This window comes from Thamnophis sirtalis, unplaced genomic scaffold (genome assembly GCF_051295495.1).
Source record: "Thamnophis sirtalis isolate CommonGarterSnake01/CBP01778 unplaced genomic scaffold, rThaSir2_p1.2 scaffold_2, whole genome shotgun sequence".
NCBI classification, from domain to species: domain Eukaryota; kingdom Metazoa; phylum Chordata; class Lepidosauria; order Squamata; family Natricidae; genus Thamnophis; species Thamnophis sirtalis.
In genome coordinates this window covers 154,093,891-154,114,392 of record NW_028261382.1, presented here as the reverse complement: position 1 = coordinate 154,114,392, position 20,502 = coordinate 154,093,891, and the positions used below count along the sequence as shown (strand labels likewise).

General features: G+C 35.3%; 1 protein-coding gene across 16 annotated transcripts in view; it reads right to left on the bottom strand.

The window, feature by feature from the left end:
- Positions 1-507: 507 nt before the first annotated feature.
- Positions 508-20,502, bottom strand: part of PTPRM (protein tyrosine phosphatase receptor type M) — a 477,367-nt gene continuing 457,372 nt past the window's right edge. For 10 of the 16 annotated variants that reach the window (XM_087707256.1, XM_087707258.1, XM_087707268.1 and 7 more), the window contains 10 exons: positions 18,764-18,880; positions 18,181-18,335; positions 17,056-17,191; positions 16,497-16,646; positions 16,114-16,287; positions 13,687-13,818; positions 8,195-8,320; positions 7,074-7,252; positions 2,280-2,415; positions 508-1,289 (listed from right to left, as the gene is read on the bottom strand). In XM_087707256.1, the coding sequence (XP_087563382.1) occupies positions 1,236-1,289; positions 2,280-2,415; positions 7,074-7,252; positions 8,195-8,320; positions 13,687-13,818; positions 16,114-16,287; positions 16,497-16,646; positions 17,056-17,191; positions 18,181-18,335; positions 18,764-18,880 (1,359 nt within the window). In that variant the 3' untranslated portion in view covers positions 508-1,235. The remainder of the gene's footprint in view (positions 1,290-2,279; positions 2,416-7,073; positions 7,253-8,194; positions 8,321-13,686; positions 13,819-16,113; positions 16,288-16,496; positions 16,647-17,055; positions 17,192-18,180; positions 18,336-18,763; positions 18,881-20,502) is intronic. The other 6 variants (XM_087707257.1, XM_087707260.1, XM_087707263.1 and 3 more) reach the window with 1 other exon arrangement.

The window sequence follows — 20,502 nt, the reverse complement described above, 5'->3', positions numbered from 1 at the left end:
AGTCAATATATGTCACAATCATCAAATCAATACTCAGCTGATCTAAAAAAACGGAGAGAAAAAGAAGTGGTCCCTACCTACCTAAAACACTAGTAACAAAAAAAAAGGTTGATTTGCTATATCCACTGCTGTCAATCTGAATGATCAGTTGTTTTCTAAACCAGTTTTCTTAGTTTCAAGTCAACTAACACTATCAATTTCTGTAATTGGAGACCACAGAATAGGTTTGGGAGATTCGTGCATGCAAAGAATATGCTCTAATGCTGAGTCATAAATATAAAGAATCAAAGTTCTATTTAGTGTATGCTATATTGAATAGAACATTTGGAAACCTTTAGCTTTTCCTGAAGGCAAATGTGGGCCATAAAATGCTATATATTAAATGAGATTTTATAAAATATGTACTTATTTATTAAGCTGAAAATCCAGACAGGATAAACAAATGTTTACAATATAATACAATAAGCATTTCCAAGATTTAATAAAAATGATTGTCAGTCATTGTGCTTCACAAAAGATTTCTTTTTAATGAATAAATAATTTGATGAAATAAAAAATATTTACAATATAAACAAACGGGAAAAGCTTTGGATATAGTAATCTGATCCTCCTGTATTTTTTCCATTTTCTTAATGGATGTATATCAAATCACTTCTTCTGAAACAATACAAGTTGGACAGAAAATTGAAGTCAGCAAGATTAATGTGGTCTGTGGGCATAGCTTTTAGTTCAATTCAAGCTACGCGTGCTTTGTTTATTAGGAGCAAATACAATACAAATATAACTAAAATACAGTATCAAAATGCTAGGCAGCATTCTCCACAGAACAAAAATGTACACTAGTCTTTAACAATAACAAGGATCACTGGCAACAAAAAAAAATAGTACAACAGAAAGGTACAAACATTGTCATTAAGAATAGAATTGTGCTCTTGGATTGATCAGATGACTAGGCAGGTATAGTAGGCTCTTCGATGGGTTTGCATGATAGTGGTGTCCAGTCCCAGAGTGTGTTGGTGTGGGACTGTGGGACTGTGACTCAAGCAACAGCCATACTATAGGAAATGGGCAGTGCAAGCATTTTTGGAAAGACTCTCTTGGGCTCTTAAAAAGAGCCAATACAAAGCAATTAAAGTGTAACACTGAGAAGTTCTCATCTCATACACACAGATATCATGAAGCAACTCGCTTGGACTGTGCTAGTGAAACATTTTGCCTCAACGTTACTTGCAGTATCAGCCAGAATTCAAGTACTCCAAAGCCACTTCATAGCAGAATTTATATTGATCCTGAAGAGCCAAAACAAGAAAAGGGAAGAAGTTAGTTGTAGAGGGGAGTTAAAGAAAGTCAAGTTGTATAGTGAATTAATTACAAATATTTAATGAAAAAGTTTTCTGTGTAGATTTTTTAAAAATCTATTAGACAGGGCCACTGTGACCCTATCTGGAAAACATATGTGCGATGGTAATAAGATCATAGAGATATACAACGTTGTCTGCCATATGCAGAATACTTAGATTAAAAAGATGTGCCTTGTAAGAAATGAAAGAAAATAACAAATTCAGCATCACGTAAATACTTTGTTTCACTATATAAAGAGACTTTTTAGTAAACTGTCAAATGATGGCAGTGGAATTTCTTCATGACTAAAGGACAGACACAACTTCTTATAGTAATGATGAACAAAATAGACTGTATCCTGACATACTGAATTGTTATATAAGCTTGTGCATACTTGCACCTACATAAAACACCAATGGCCTTTCAGCCTTTCTACATTTCAAGTAGTTTCACAAAGTACAACACAAGGAAATAATTGCTCCTGGTCCTTTGTTTCTGAACTCTTTTAATCTTTCTGCAAGATAGAAGAACCATAATTAAATGCAATATGCTAAATGTCAAACTGAAATTCACAGTCTTGATAAATATTAGGAGATTAAGCTATTTATAAAATATATAATTTGAAAATCTGACACTTCATTTTACATGACTATTATTTCTGCCATACAAAGTCTGTTCTCCTTTTGGATTGCCCTGCCAGAAAAGAAAATTAATAAGGGTGTTCTGTTTAAAGTTGTTACATTTGCACAAAAAGTCTAACACACCTTGAACAAGACTCAAGAAATACTTTTATAAGTCAAGTGATTTCATTATCCCCTTTAGGAAACAACAGGCTTGCTTTTATGAACAGTACTCCACATAAATCACCAAAATGTCACTATGCTTTACGAGAACTGGTATAATTTTCTACTTAGTGGTACAGTTTAAAAAACTCCTACCAGAAGGTCCACCATATTTGGCTTATTATTCCTCAAAGTCTTCACAGCATGGAATACATCAACGGCCCTCTGGTGTTGTAGCATTTCACAAACAATACTGATTGCACAAAATGTCCCACTGCGGCCACCACCATTTCTGTAAGAAAAACAGCAAAATGACTTGATTATTTTTTAGATTTTGTTATTATAGTACCTAAGGATTTTTTTTTCACCTCCTAAAATAAGCTTATTTTATTCAATTATATACAACCAATGAGCGTTCATGTTGTCTAAATAGTCTATCCACAGACTGGATTTGCTGTATAATAATAAGCTAAGCAGAATAAATATTTATTGCTCGTGATGTTTCTAGCTATAATCTTTGGGAACTTAGAATTCTCATCTTCCCAAGATGAGAATTCTAGGCTTAAGGACAAAAATATTTTATCCAACTTTGTTAGGCTAAGTTACAAATTATATTAGGAATTGTGTTAACAATACAACTTTATTTAGAAGATTTAGAAAATTTATGAGCACCTAGAAATGAACAATTGATCACTTGAAGTGATATTGATCACTTGAAGCTAGCGTGGGTTTGTTAAAAACAGATCGTACCAGACAAAACTTACTGTCTAGGTGTCCCTTAGCATAAGAATTTTCAATTTCAATGATTGCACAGTGGTTTTTTTTCTCCTTCTGCTGCTAATGTATCTAAAAAGATTTTAGGTACATTAGCAGCAGAAGGAGCAAAAAGTGTGCAGATGGATTCAAAGTTGGCTGACTGACTGCATTCAGCATGTAATTCTCAATGTACTACGTCTACATGGAGGGAAGCATACGGTGGGGTGCCTCAAGGTTCTGTCTTGAGCCCAGTGCTCATCAACATCTTCATAAATTATCTGAGATGAGAGATAGATGGGGAACTTAAAATATTTGAGGTCAACAACAAGCTAGGGGAAATTGCCGACACTTTGTAAGATAGACTCAAAATTCAGAAGGATCTTGATAACTTGAACATTGGGCCCTATATCCATATCCTTAGATATATATTCATATCTATTTTTAAAATTGAATAGCACTCTCTCACCAGAGGGACAGATACCACAGCAACTATCTCCTGTTTACAATGCAGTCCTTTAACAGTGGCAAGAAGGTTCCACACCGATTTACACTCTTAATTCAGATCATTCTGAGGATGCAGATAAACCACCAAGTGGCTTCAACAACTCTCTGAAAGAGACCAATCTTCAGAGTGCTAATGGACAGATAACTGTGAAGAATATAAATCCTTCCATTCCCCACCAGTTTTATTTATACTAATAATTTATATTATAGATATTTGATTGGAGAAACTGTATCTATCCCAAGAATATCAGAACCCAAAGCAGTTTATTGCAAAAATGTGTTGCATGAGTTTAGATGCATGAATAAATTCAGCATTTATAATGCTTTATCTCTGGTTATTTTTAGTTTTCTAGAGATTCATCCCGTTCTAGAAACCCTGTTATTTCTACAGCTATTCTAATCAGCATCCTTTAGACGGCACTTCATTGAAATAATAAACCTTAATAATTACCAGAGTGCAGACTAGTTAGCTTGCAACTCTTTAAAGACAACATTCACAAATGGTTGATTTTCAAAGGAACTACAATATGGCACATCTGTCACATCCAGACAGCATGAAAAGAATGTTCCCTGCTGCCAAAATGCTGGATAATATTGTGCCATTCTTTCAGCATCTAATTAAACCAAAGTCATTTAAAAGGATTATGTTGGAGCTTTTTCCCCCCTTCCTATACTACCTCAAAGTCCCATGCACGTGTGCAAACACATGAGAGGTAGTACAACCATTTAATATCCTGAGTAATCAAGAGAGATAATATAAATTTGCATTTGAAAAAGACCTCCCAGATGTGCATCTCAAAGCATTAATGAGCTAAACCTCCCAAAATAAAATATTATAATTTTTATTCAACAGGTGAGAAAACTAGAAAACTGTGTGATAAAACTACTAGACCATGATCAGCGGAAAAGAGGGGTAATTTTAACAAAATCTAGGTAGTAGCTAATTTTAAATTTTTAAAAGAACCTTATAGTTTAGACAGAAAAACTATAGTCTGACTGTATCAGAGGTGATATTTAGCTGGCTCTTTCTGGTTCAGACGAACTGGTAGTAGTGGCTGCAGGAGGCTCCACCCACCCACCCCGATGTAATGCGGGAGCACTGCGCGTGCACAGAAAGCAGTGCGCATGCGCAGATGCAGTGTGTGGGCAAGTTCATATTTGCGAACCGGTAGGGAAGGTAAGTGAATCCCACCACTGGACTGTATATGAATGTGACAGAGAAAAAGATGGAGAAGCACAAAGAAAGTGAAGAAATACATAAATTAACATATTATGCTAAGCCACAGTTTGACCACTATTTACTGAATAATCCACAATTGGCTAGGTTCTCACAATTATTACCCTCAAAAATCAAATGGGTGAGTTAACAAAACATACCAAACAAAATTAGCATTCTGATTTATCTTATACTAAGGTTAGGAAGAAGTGAGGAAGGTTATAAAGAAGAGAGTTGAAATATTGCAGTTTAGCCATAGTCTGATTGTCATGGAAAATAGTTTTATAAGTGGTGGTCCAAACTACGTAATATATCAATACATAATTTCCCATTATGTACCTATTTTTTTTTGTAAGGCTCAATTCCTGGTGACTGCACAGGCAAACAAAAGTATTCTCTATCTTGATCTATCCTTAGCAGCAACAATAATTCTTCCAAGGAAATTCTTTTAATCTTGGCCCATCTTATCTTTCTTATTTATTATTTTCTTCTTCATTTCTCAGCAGGCCAAGTGTAGTCATTTTTTCTAGTCCTTCGTCCACTTCTATCACATCCCCAAAGTAGATGAATTTCTCCTTGCCCAAAAGATCGTTTTAACTTTAATAGTTCTGAACTTTGTTGTCACAGAAATGTCCTTATCCTATGTGAACTTGTCTGTTTGTCACAGCCTTTCTCCCTAAGATTGATGTCCCTTTTTATTCCACTAACATACTTTCGTCCTTTATTCTTAAGCCCAAGAAAAACCAAATTATCTATCACCTTCACTCATCTAAAGTTAATCAGATGTCAGCTAACCAATCTTGTCTGCATCTGACTGTTAACTGTGCTGATGTCCATTTAATGCTACCAAATGACACTGCAAGAACAAAAACTGATATTTTTTCCATCTGAAATTCCAATCCAAGCTATGGAAAGCTATGGAAAAAGCAATGTTCTATCATCATACAGAACATTGATTCTGTGATGCCTGTATGCTTCAGATTTTCCATTCAGTACAGTATTCCCCCCCCCTCTTATTTTTCACCAAGGATTATCAACCTATTGCTTGCCTGACCACTAGATGGTAGCAAAGAGAGCTTTTGGTTCATCTGGGCTGCCATCTACCATAATCTTTCTATCTTCCTTTAATCTCATTTGTGTCTATTAGAGCTCCTTCCTGATTACTTCTCAGCATTTCTAATTCCACTGAGGGTTTTTCTATTATTTTTCTGAATAGAGAACATTTCATTTTTTTATTGTTTTCCTCTTTTTGTTGACATTCTCAAATAAGGTATTTTTCTTTGTCCTTTCTTACTAGAACTAGAAGTCCTTATTCATGCTCTGAAAGCTCTTTGGATCTTCTCATCTTTGAAATTTTTAGATTGTTTTTACTTCAATTTCACAAAGTCTCATTTCTTTGTACAGCTCCTTAGACTCTCTAGTGCATAATTGATTCATTGTCTGAATCTGTTCCTTACATTGATCTTATATTCTTACTGCATACACCCCACATCAAATCTTGTTAACCCAGTCGGTTTCTTTCTCTCTTCTCTTTCCCTATATATTTGACATCAATAAATCATGGTCTCTTCCATCAGGCTCAATAGATCGCACTTCTCATTCTTCCATTTCCTATTATGTTGTCAGTTTGATTGCAGTGTTGTGCATCCAGTAATGTCCATATGTAGACTCTGTATTTATGTTGCTTGAAATGGATTTGACAATAAATAAAGAATTCTCTTTGCAAAAGTTTATTATATTATTTTCTTTGTGCTTACACTATGGCAATCCAAATTTTCCTGAATTCCAATTATTTATTACTGGAACTCTATCTTTATTCACCTCTCAGGGTTGATTTAATTGCTTTTTCTGTACTTTGCAGAAAACTGATATGATTCTAGTGGTCCCTTCCAATTTCATGATATCATGAGTTACCTTCCAGCCAATCCTTCTGAGGCTCCCTTCTCATGCAGTACAAATAATATACAATTTGCTGCAGCAGGAAGATGGGATGAAATAGTGGCAGAAATGTTATCCTCTTCCTTACAAAGGAGCACGATGAAATCCACCATTTTGCATCAAGCAATGTTAATAATGTTACCTCTGGGAAACATATAAAAAGAGCAGAAAGACTATAGTCCTCTCTGATTTAGTTCTCTGTGTGGCAGTATTCAGAATTTATTACCTGCATTGAACAATTATTGACAAACGGATTGTCTATGAGTTTGTTAAATTGCTCCAGGGCTGTAAATTAGGAACTCTTCAGTCTGAATATTACTTTTGCAATACTTTTACTAGGTGAGTTTGGGGCACACTATCTGCTCTCTAACTTCCCCCCTCCCCATCCTATAAGCCTCATCTGTACTACGGACAATTACAGCTTTAACTTTACAGAGTTGTAGTATTTGAATTAGATTAAAATCTAATTCAAATTATAAACTTCAGCTTCATAAGAGTCGCTGTTATTGATCACCTTAAGAGTTTTATTCACTTACAAGCAATGCACAACTGTACGGCCCTCTCCTCCATTATATTCTTCCTGCCACTTGTCCACTTGACGTATGAGTTTCAAAAAAGACCGTTTAGATACGGGTGTGTCTCTGTACATAGGCCATCCTAGGAACTGAAATTGCTGTACCATTCGGTAGCCATCCTGAGGCTGTGGGGACCCAACCAACAGGTGAAGAAAAAAAGACAGCGTTATTTATTCTGAGTTCAAATAATCTATGCCTTACAACCTTACACTGTTATAGAAGATTGTTCCTTACAATGTTCTAAAGAAATTTACATTTCAAAGTTATGACTTTGAAACTCAGATTTAAGATGATGATATTTTAAATAGCTGAAAATACAGATATGCTGAAGTGAAACAATGTACCAGCTGCAAGAGCCAAATATATGATTAATATTATAGCAATCACAAGTTGAAATTTGCAATATAATTCTAACAGTGTTGCTCTTTTAATATGCTTGTCATTGTCAAATTTCTGAAATAAACGTTCATTCTGATGACTTATTGTTAACATGCTAAATACAGACCAATTCGTTCAGAATAACTCTCCCTTCCTTGGCATCTTTGGAAAACTGTACTTATCTGTTGAAAATTTCTACTAATTTATAATAAAGGGAAGGAAAGAGAAAAAAAACATGTTTTTCAATTTCTCAATTCTATTGACAGACACTTGTCATTTGAAAAAAAGTCTTCAGGATTATTGATTTGTTTAGTCTGTAATTAATGTTCAAAAATGTTTAAAATATAAATGTATGTATCCTTAATTCTGGAAAATAAATAAATAACCAAGTAAAAGACCTGGCAAAGTTGCTTATTGAGTGTTCTTCATTCTTGTATGTTTTTATTAGGCAGTTTAACACTGATCAGATATAATCTAGAATTTCTAAATTTATCCAAATCCTGGCAATACTTTTGCTCCAACTGAAGCTTCTAGGCTGGTTCTAATTATAGAATATTACATAGTCTACATTATAGATTGAATATTTTATGAACAAAGTGGACTTTTTATATGGAATACTTCCATCAAATAATAAACATTAAAATAAATCAACCCAAACTATATTTCTATCCCTCATAAGAAAAATAAGCAAATAAGATCCTTACTCTTGATGCATTATAAATTCGGAATATTCGACTGATTATATCTTCTTCTAAATCAGCAGAAACAAACTCTACTTGAATAGGGCCATGTCGATGAACACCATTTTCAGGCCAATATTGTGGACATAACTGTAGAAGAAAGAGATTAATTCATGAGTAATTGTATTATTTAGGATGACTCTGTATACTCCAAGTGTTATTTTTTTATGTGCCCATATGAGCTCCACGGATCACAGAAAACTAAATTTACACAAAATGTCACGTCTTTTTAACTGTCTGAAAAATAAGATTATTTCCAAAGATAAAAGGCTATAATGCAATATATAAGTTTATATATTGATGGAACTTTGCAGTCCTTCAAGAAAAGACCAACATTTTAAAGGCCTATGAAGCGGTATATAAGTCTAACTGCTATTGCTATTAATTTTGCAATTATATCTTTTTAGAAAGAAAAATGCAGAAACAATTCTCAGCCTCTAAGAATATAATCTACTTTACTACATAGACTCCAGTGAAGTTTGTAGTACACGTCTTGTTTATACAAATATGAAATACATACATTGCAGGAGAAAACTTTTATAGAGGACACATATAATTTTACTTTTATTTATTTATTAACAGACTTGTTTTAACAACAATGGTTAGGTTATTTAGAAAACAAAAATATAAATAAATTGAATTGAATTATTAATAATTACAATTTCAGACCAAATGGAAAGAAGAACAATTATTTTCGAACAATTATTTTCAAATTATTTCTAAATGTCTGATGGAACAGAACTTTCAATTTCTTTTAAAAAAAGAACTGGGAAACACATGCAAGGAATTCTCTGTGGAAAATATTCTGCTGCTCTGGGATATCACAAAAAAAATTCCTTCCTTTGCTGGTTATCATGAGTGTGAAATACATCTGTTTTTCATTTCCCAGTCTTTAATTGTAACACTACTGGATATCACCAAACCTTAGTTGACTTCCATTTACATAAATATCTCCTTTTCCACTTTGACAATTTGTTCCAACAGTATACTGTGTAGTGTAGTAATCACAGGGGATCAAAGAGATACTCTGGACCATTTACATAGCAGGTAATATTATGTAGGCTGAGTCCCTCTTAATCCGTCCTGAATCTTCACTTTCCAATATTCCAGACATCAATTTAGAAATGGGCTCAGTCATACCGTTAAGGCCAAGCAAAGCAAAACAAAACCCAGAGAACTATTGAAGGATTGTATTTGGGGTTTAATTTATATCTTCCCTCTCTATTCATTTGGACATGCAAGGCTAGCCATCAATATAATGAATGCTACAAAAATAAAAATGGAAAGAAGTTACTTTAAAATCTTGCAAAGAAGTAACAATTAAAAACCTGATGAAAATTACATATTGTGGCTGATGCTCTGGAGTAAAAGAGAAGGTGCATTAACTGCATTTCCTGAGAGAAGGCACTCCCCACCCTGGGACTAACAGGAAAATGCCCTCTATTTCATGCTGGACAGACTGGGGATATTTTCAGACTGTAACACTTGAGGAAGTTTGCATCAGGAGATGTAGACCTTAGCCATTTTGGCCTTTAAATGTCAGTAACAACATCTTATATGCTGCCTAAGAAGCAATTAACAAGCATCACACGTCTTCTGGTATCAGCATAACATAATTCCAGTGTTTTACATTGAACAGAAATGTAATTGATGCATTTTTCACCCACTAAAATTTCTGGGTACTCTTCAAAGTCATTGCCATATGAAACGTATTGGAATAATCAAAACTGACTTGCTCAGATAGGAACAACTCTTTTCTTAATATGGAATATTTCTTGGCAAAATTTAGAATCCATGCACATGAAAGAAATCTTATAGTTTCTTGCACGTGCATGGTCTGCTAGTATCACAATACAGAAGTCTTACTGGTATTTTAAAACATAATGCAAACTATGGTATTCTATTTTCAAGCTAGTAATAGGAAGAAAATTGAAAAGCCATAAAATGTGGGAAAAGGAGCTTTCAGCTGCATGGAGAAAATTTGTAAAAATTATATTTGAAAATTAAAGTATTTGGATTTTAAACATTTTAATACTATGCAAACATTCTGAAAAGAATTGCTTGCATAATTTTACATGCAACTTCAATCATGTGTCTACTTGTTTGCCTCCTTTCTAGATTAAAGACTCCCAAATATTACAATCTTTCCTCACATGGAAACTGTTCTAGCTGCTTCATCATCTTAGCTGCCTTCCTTTGAACCTTCTCCAGCTCGACTGTATTCCTTTTGAGGTGTGGTGGTCAGAACTACAGACAATATATTATGATATTGGCATCTCTAGTTTCAATTCCATTTCTTATTATCTCTACATGCAATTAAGTCTTTTTAATAGTGTATACAAGCTATGTTGAGAAGTTCATTAAATTTACCCTTACTCCAAGATTATTTAGCTCTGATTCCATTAGTTTGTGTCAGTAGTCAAAATTTTTGGCTCCAATGTGCATCACTATATACTGCCTTACACTGGATCTGCCATTTTGACATCTACTCCCCTAAAAGAATCCTTTGGACAGACTCTTATTGTTTTTACCAATTTGAACAATTTACTGTCACCAGCAACATAGCTGTTGCACTAGTCACACCTGTTTCCAGGTGAATTATAAATATGTTAAAAAGTACTAGAAAGGAGTGTCTTTATTCTAGTCCTGTGCTGCTTTGCTTAATTCATGATTTGGCTGATGGATTAGAAAATGAGATTTTCACATTTTTGGATGACACAAAGCTAGGAGGTTAGCAAACACTTTGTGGGACTATCAAAATTCAAGAGGACACTGACAAGTTGAAACAATAGGCAGATATTAGTAAGATGATACAACAAATGTAAAGTCTTATATTTGAGTAGGAAAAACCAAAAGCATGAGAATAGAACAGGAAGAGGACATACTGAACAAAACTACATGTGAATTACAAGAATCCAGTCTCATAGTTGTTCATAAGATACATATGCACCAATAGTATTATGCATTGGCAAAAAAAGGTTATCCTTTGCTGTAGCAAAATAAGTAGAGTGTCAAGAAGAAGTTATTGTTCTTTTCTAATGCTGCATTAGAATCACACCTTACATATTGTATCCTGTTTTAGGCATCATGTTTTTGAAAGGATGTTGACAAACTAGAACATGTCCAGAAGAAAGTAATCAAAATGATAAGTGGCCTGGATGGAAAAATTACGAGGAAAGGTTGGAAGCACTGGGTATGTTTAAGGAAGACTACAGGGAGACCTGACAGCTGTTTTTAAAGGGCTGTCATGTAGAAGACAGGAAGGAATAGTTCAGAGTTATTTCACAAGACAAGGTAAGACATAACAAGTTTAAATACAAAGAAGTAGATTTTCTATGGACTTATTTTTTCCACTAAAGGTAAGAATCATTGAATAATGGTACAGACTATCCTGGGAGGGGCCAGCAGTTTTAAATTGAAGGCTTATAAACAGAGGCTTCATGGCCATCTGTTGAGAAGTCAGTAGCAGTGTAGCACTTTCCTGCAGAAAGTTAGACAAGGTGATTTTTCAAACCCTACATTCTAGGAATCTACCTAGCCAACTCAAAAAAGGTTTCAGTGTTGTGGCCCACATGGGATACCTTCCTTCGATTTGTACACCAGAGCTACTTTTCCCTGCCAAAGGCTGTAAACAATTATGAGCAAGGAGGGTTTGAAGTAACCAATCACACAAATAAACTGTGTGTTATTTTATGGAATTGTAATGGAAAGATAAAGGACAATCATTTCTTCAGAAGAAGTGTACTCAAACAACAACAAGGTAATATCTTGTGTATTTTTTTGTGTAAAAAAATATATTTGAATGAAATGTGTGTTTTCTTTTCCCACTTCACCCTATGTACCCTAATTAACATTTTGGAACAAACATTAGTGTAGGAAACCAGGTTTAGTTGCCAACAGACAGCAGGCCTCCAAAGTTTTAAAAGGTAACAAAGGAAGACCAATGGAAAGTTTAAAAGTTTCTCTGCTTTTGAATATTTAAAACATGGCTGAGAAGTCAAATGCACTTTTTAGTAGCAACTAAGCAGCTTGATCCTACAAGCCGTTCCTTGTTCACTCTGAAAATAACTCAACAACACCCAAGATCTTTTGCCTTTCATGCATTTCCCTGGAGACCAGTGATTGTGTTTGGGATACAAAAATATGCCTGAAATTTATAATTACTTGCAGAAGGGGTGTTACTTGTGAACTTTAAAACAATAATGACAACAATATTTCAAATGTTAAGAAAACTATTTTTCCTTATTTATGATAAATATAGCATATATTAGAGCAGATTCGGCTGTTAATGTTCTCCTCTTTAACCAAAACATTTCATTAAGCAGTACAATAAATAATTTAAGTCAGAAATTTTAGAAAAACTGGGCAGTTTTACTTTAGTATGGGCACCCATTTTTCAACTCCAGCAGTATTTGTAAGAGAGTTTCATCTTTCAGTTTCCAGGAACTGACTGACTACTTTTGATGTAGAGTTTGCTGCCACTTCAGCTGGAAAGAGACAGGAAGAACACAGCAAAATAACGCATGTAAGGCTCAAAGGAAGTGTGGTATTTCAGGAAGTCAAGCCAGCGCCATTTAGTCCTAAGTGCAGATGGCTATTGAGCAACACTGATGACAAGCCATTATCTATGTCACACTTTGTCTGGAGACATAATTGTCTCTTTCCCAGTAGCATAAGCTAGTGCATTTTCTTAAACTGACATCCAGCATCCCCAGGAAATGTCTCCATGAGGATATGCAATTAATGGCACTGCTCCTATTAAAGAAAAGGGCTGACAGTCAGCGATCCTTTTTTTTTCTGAAAGAAAGAAGCAATTATAAAGAGCAAGATTTCAGCATCACAAAAATAGATCTTGCATCTATGCGGCACAGTAAATAATTGTTGATTTGGACTAGTAAACCGAGGATTCATATTCCCACTCGAGAATAAAATTTTATAGCTACTCTACTAAGTGCTAGTCTACAAAATATTTCACGACTCCCAGTGCCTTTACTGTTGATAGTTGAACTTAAAAGGCAAAAGCCATTTATCACTTCATTTTTAGTTCTAAGTTTGGTTGCTGTAACTGTTGTGATTAGTTGAATCTTTTTTATATTTAATCTCGGTGCAAAGCTCTCATGTACTCCTTGATTTATATTGTTAGAACTTGCAAATATTTGCACTTTCAGCTATTAAGAATATTATGTTCTGGGTTTCCCATTTTTCCACAGCTTGATATGGTCTACATAACTGAAGGCCTTTCTGTAATCAGTGAGTTATCATATTGATAACTTTCTGGAGATTTCCAGGACTGTAAACTACACTGGGAAGCTGCAAAAGAACATCTTGGAAGCAGTTAATGGAAAGCCACCTTCTATCCTGTTTTATCAAGAGAAGTCCCTTAAAGTCAAACTCAAATTGAAAGAGACGTTACATATGAAGAAAGTAATTTTACTAAATTCACGTCTTTGACTTACTTGTGCTGGATCCACATCATTCAGCATCACTATTGATGTGCAATGGTAGTCTAGAACCAGTCTCCAGAAGTCTTTGACAGTATTTGGTAAAGGATGCTGAGTGACTATAAAAGCTGAAGGCTGTTTATAACTCTGAAAAATAAGCAGTATATTTTAATGGAGGATTAAAGTCAGGATTAAAGCTACAGTAAGAAAGTAAATATAAGAAAAAAATGAATATTAATAATATTTTCTTCAAAAAATGATATTCTGTATATTATGGAAATAGAAGAAAAAGCTTCTGCTGAACTGGCATGGAAGCACTTACAGCTGTTCAGACTTGGAACAGAATTGCTTTTAAATCCCAGTCTTCCAATGGAACTTGGAGATAGTGAAGTTATACAGATATAGTCTTAAACCTGCACCAGAGGTTCCTGTCCCTGGTGACATGTGTACATTAGCATCAAACACAAGGGACAAGGAATGGGAAGCAAGACTTATTTTAGGAATAGATAAAGGGATAGGTACTAGGGCGATGGGTTAAAAAAAACACCAAGATAGTAGCTGTGATCACACTTGCTTCTTTGTAAAATATGTCAAGCCATATAAAAAAGGGGCAGTGTTTTAATCGCACTGTTGTGTCTGCCATGTTACTTTGTATGGCCTGAGGTATACTATTTGACAACTCCTGGGTGAAGAGGAAACAGTTATGAAATAAGGCTGACATCTCTAGCCTGGTTTCCTCCAGATGTATACAACAGCTGTGTGTCTTAAGGTCTATGATAGTGGTGGGTTGCAGGTGGTACGACCCGGTACGGGCATACCAGTGCCTGCAGGGAGCACCGGGTACCGTTCCGGTATGGTGCTCCGGAGGGCCCACCTGAGCTCCTTTCCTGTATTTGAATTCTTTGGTGCTTCCGCGCACGCACACGGAGCGTACAGCGCCTGCGTGACGCTCTGCCAAGCAGCTGGAGCGTCGCGGAGGCATCACAGAAGGATGCATGCGCACGCTGCGCGTGTGTGCATGTGGCAGACGCTGGGCCCTGTTGCACCATACCGGTTGCACCAGGATCCGGAACCCACCACTGGTCTACGATTGTAGGGCGACAGGTTGAAGGATTCATTAAAAGTGGCTACTGAAGGCAAGGGCTTTGCTAACTGCAATATATATAATGTACAATATATGTTGGATATTGTAGGCAATGTCAATCATTAATATAATCACTAATGTGATACTCCCACCTTTTGAGCATACAATCTTTCCACGTATCTTTATTATAAATGATGTACCTGCTAACTGTGAAACTAGTATTAGAAAAGATTGCTTTAATAGAATATTGTTGAGAATGTCTTTGTTCTTTTCTGAAGTCTGCATTTTGGCATGTCTGTATACATGTGTGACAGCCTTAATTACTGCTGTTCTAAAATGTCAGAGATACTCCACAAATCTCTAAAGAGTGTAAAACATATTTAAGTGTCCTTTTACTTAAGTGATGTAAGTGTATTAAAACTTTCATATCTGCATTTAATGTGGATAGCGGTAAAAGTATCCTTAGCAAATGTTCATTCAGTTAGAAAAGAATCAATTGACTGAAGTAATGGCCCGTGTATTATCTACGCCAGCAGGCTTTTTTCCTCTATTCATTACTATGAAAATGAAAACTAAAATTTTCTCCCTATATTATTATGCTGACTAGCTACCTTAAAATCTCATTTTATATGTGTGCGTGATACTGTATGCATACAAACACACACACACACACACACACACACACACACACTTTGAAATAAGCCCAAACAAGAATGTATATATTTATAGACTTAGCTTCATAATGAGCTCCTCTTCACAGTTAATATGCATACATTACATATGAGGCATACTGATTAAATTCAAATTGCACGAATCTGTTTTGTTATTTATTTAGATTTGTTGAATGAACTGAACCACTGGTAGTATGTTTTAAGGACACATCTGCATGGTTCTTGGCAACAATATAAATGCGGTTTGCCATTGCCTCTCTATAGATTTTTTTCTGGCTTCCCTGCTCAGTCTTCTTCTTCATTTTTTGATATTTTCCTGTTCTTTTATCCATGCACTGATGAAGTCTGACTCTATTGAGCTTTTTTGTGATCAGCCCAGGTCAACTAAGTATTGCAACTGGCTAATGTAATATATGAAACTTGATATATGATTCTGACCTGTTAAAAAACATTTATGCAATATGAAGTTGGCTGAACTATGATCCTCTCTCAACAAATATTTTCATACCTTAGCAGTTATATAACTTATACTGAACGTATTGGAATGTTTAAGATTTTTAAAGTAAACCCTGAAAGCATGTGGGAAATATTTGAGCCCTTTATGTGGTCAAGCTTCTTACAATTTTCCAGGTCCTTTGATATCAGGCAGATACCTCTTTAGCTAAGAAAACCAAGACAAGAGCTTACATCCATCAGTGCAGCATTAATGTAATTACTGCTTTCTCCATCTATTGTGATAAGGAAAGGCAAACATCTGTCTGGAGGAAGAACATCCATACACCGATTCTTCTCATGATTCCGGGGTAAAAGTGCTATGCTGCAATCTTCTACTCGAAGGGTTGGGGTCACCATGTTTAGAGTCTACCAAAATAAGATAAAATGAATTTGACAGAAAGTTACTCAAGAATAAATGTGTCTTCGGGGTTACATTGATTTCCAGGGAATTAAATTTGAAGAGAATTTATGCTTCATAGAGTAATATAAAAAAATTAAGCTAGCTAAATTTAGCCCTACAATAAAAGGTTTGTGCAATATTTGGCTTCTGAAATGTGCTTCAATCATTGACTTACCCTAAATTCTTCTTTGATCTGACTTGAATTGGTTTGAGGATCAAGTTTATTCATTTCATAATAGACTGATCTAACTTGTGAAGCTAGAACCGAGGTATCTCCACATAGACAGGCTTCCAGTATTGCATCATGTATAAATACATACTGTTCCTAGAGAAATAAAAAAAAAAAAATCAGACAGTTGGAACAATGTTCCATAGCCAAATCTAACACATACTCATTCTATCTGGCATAATTCCAACCAAATTTTTAAAACTGTTCAGTCTGTTTTCTTATTACAAGTCTAATAAAATAAGAATTTTAAATGCCTGAACTTGACGTCCATGACCTAGAGGCAAAAAATGGTAAAACCCAAAATATTGGGTCCAACCACATCTAGCTTTTTGAGGTTGGCTATATTCTGCTACTTTGTTGAGCATAATATCTAGACAATCAGGGTAAGGAAACTCTCGGAAGAGTTGTAGGGCACCTGGCATTTAAATTTCAATATGTGACAAAACAAGAGGCATTTTCATTCTATCCAATACGACAACTGAAAATGAGGGAATGCTTAGAATACCTCTGTTTGCACCATGTTAACTCTTCGAGATCGAAGTTCTCTGACACAGTTGAATATATCTACAACTCCTTCTCTTTCTGCCATGTCTAACATAATGTCAATGACAATAAAACATCCAGTTCTGCCAGCACCTGCACTGTAAACACAAAAGCACAATTATTATTATTTTAACAATAGCAATTCCTTTCACCAAAATGGAAATATTATGTCTTTCTTGAGTGACATGCCAAAAAAAAAAAAAAAAAGATCACAAGAGCGCCAGCCACACACTTTAGTGTCCTGGTGAAAGCACCAAGCTAGAAACCAGGAAACTGAAAGTTCTAGTCCTGCCTTAAGCACAAAGCCAGCTTGATGACTTTGGGCCAGCAAATCTAGGAAAAGAAATCCACTGAGAATGAATAAAATCTTCTCAAAATGTCAATTTTAAAGAGTTTTTTAAATCACCATAGTTGAAGAGAAGACACCCTTTTCTTGGGAAAACAACAACTTTATGTTGCAAAACATTTAACTATCCAACTATCATCTTAACTATCATCTTCTGAAGCTTGTATCTGCCTTCTGGAAAATCCCAATTGGAATTAATAAGGAAATTCCTTTCCAATTGAAATAAGAACAATAAAGGATTGCAGTAATATTAAATCTCCCCTCCAGGCCTGGAATGATCCTGTTAATTATCAATGCTGCTTGCTTTTAAAAATCCATCTGTCTAATCCTAAAATGTATTTAACCACACATTTGTTTGGTTAACAGTGTTGCATTGTTATATTGGGCATGCACCTTTTATGAATGGTGGCTCAAATAAGTAGCTGGTGTGCCAATGACTGTGAAATGCCATCCTGGACAAATATATTCCAGAAGCTTTTGGAAGGACTCTGCAACATTTAAATTGGGTCTAAATCTAATCATATTTTTCAATCTGTTGCAGTTGAGGAAGATACATTCATAAAACAAATATTATACATTATTATTTCCTGTTCATGAATGGTATTTCATAAACTGTAACAATTAAAAATATGACATACAAATTAATTGCACCCAGATAGCTCCAGCTGTACTAAATTTAAAAAGGATAAAAAGTGACCAACACCTTTCTCAAGTAAAGAAGCCAAAACAGGTCCTACTAACCTGCAGTGTACAACTAGTGGGCCGGCATTAGGTGGGCTTTTCGATTTGACCTGCCGGACGAATCCGAGAAGACCCGTAGCATGGTATGGTACACCATGATCTGGCCAGCCAGTGAAGTGGAACTGTCTGATTTCTCTGATTTCATGGGCGCCTCTCTGTTATTTGGTTACAAGAGAAAAAAAAAGAAAAAGGAAAAGCAGCAATAGTGAGCAATTTCAAATGACATAGAAAGAACATGCTCCATTTACCCCTTTTTTAAAATTTGAGGACTTTTGGAGTTTACCCCAATCTTCTACCTTATTTACTACCAGAAAAGAGATTGGCATGATGAGGAATAACAACAGGCCCAAGATAAAATACACATTGCTTTCTCTGTCATTGCTTTGTCATTTTGATTATGTAAAGCACCCAGAATCTGGAACTGGACATTCTTTAAATCAATGCAACAAAGAAATAGGCTAATCAGTTAAAGACAGTCAGCCCTTAGCCAGAAACAATTTTTGAACAAGAATTTAACTTAAAGGTGTTTTAATTTTAACAAGTCCATGGCTAGACACATTGAAAAAACTTTATCTTTGCTCACCTTTTCTACTGCAAATGTTCGAATCACATATTCAGCGAGAAGCTCTGTCTCTATTAAGGTAACTTTAATGTCTTTATATATCTCAGTGTCATCTGGCCAGTATTTACAGCACTTGACCTTTCAGAAATACAAAAGAAAATTAAGGCTTGTTATTTTTCAGTTTGAAGCATTCCTTTAAGCTTTTTGTATTGATTTGCGCTACACAGGCTAATGAGACATAAAACAATCACAGTGTCTACATAAGGAATGGACCATAATATTGAAAAAAATGCATCTTCTTCCAACAAAAATTCTGGGAGTTGAAGACAGGAGTTCGTTTTTTTTCAAAACGGGGGAAAATGTGTACATGTGCATGCACACACAAAGACCTTTCTGTTTGTGCAGTTTGTTTCTTTCAACACTATCACTACTGAAAAAAATATGGCAGTATTGGTCCCAATTGGATTAGCAGGCGAGAAAGTTGAGCCTGTAGTGCAGTGTTTCTCAATCTTGGCAGCTTTAAGAATTCCCCAGCCGGGGAGTTTGAAGTCCACACATCTTAAAGTTGCCAAGGTTGAAAAACACTGCTGTACTGTATTGAATTTTGCTGGTGTGCACTTTTGTCTTTGATCATTTCTCTTCTCAAATGCACCTGAGGAGTCATGTGATTGTCTGATGAAAAGTCCCAAAATCATTACTTCTGATCATATTTGTCTACTTTGGGCATTTTATTGTGAATTCTGTAACATTTCCTAAAACTCCCTTTGAAAGAATTTCACACAATTCTGCTGTCAGGAAACCAAAATCACAAGGAACACATGTGAAGGCTCACTGTTTCTCTGCTGTATGTCTGCTTGAAAATCAAGACCTGAAATCGCAATCTTGATTTAAGGTTTCATAGTGGTTTCTCTCTCGTTGACAATATGTTTTCCCCTGCTTTGCTCAGAAGAAGTTACATTTCCCATTACCATCAGATTGGTGCAAAATCTATTGGTGACCCAATTTATTATGGTCTATCTCTTCCATAGGTAAAGTCTGATTAATACCAGTTTATTCAAGACCCATATAAAAAAAGGAAACAGCTGCAAGACAGGGCTTCAGTCTAACTTTAGCACAATTGCTTTGAAATGACTGCTTGCTAATTTCCATTGTGTTTTAACAATGTTAAAAATGGCTAAATTCCTCACAGAACTGTGACTTCCCTGTCTGTGTATGTGTGTGTATGTGTGTGTGTGTACACATACTGTAGTGCACTGTGGAATTCCATCCTCCCCCCCCCCCCTCTAATGGTGAGGTTAGCCAGTGCCTGGCCATTGGCAGATAAACAGAAGAAAGCAGGAGGTAATTAGTTCTTCCTTATACAAAGGAACAATAGATCGTTTTAAGAAAAATGATCTGCAAAGCACTTGCTACTTTTGCAATGTCTTTACTTTTGTAGGCGCAACTAATCTTGGGTGGTAATTATGAAAGCGAAAGTCCAATACTAGAATGTAAATAAATTATTAATGCAAATGTTCGTATTTCAAGGAGCATGGAACACCTTTATGTGGTCTATGTGGAAAATCATACTGTATTAGACACTTCATTCAAATTTCCTGCATATTGTCCATATGTGCAAAATGATGGAACAGCTTTTACATAGGTATATGTCACTGTCTTTGCATATTTTACACATAAGAAAATGGCAGATGAGATATTATGCATGCACAGAAGCATACAGCATACAGTACAGATTCAGTCCACTGCATCTGAAGTCTGTA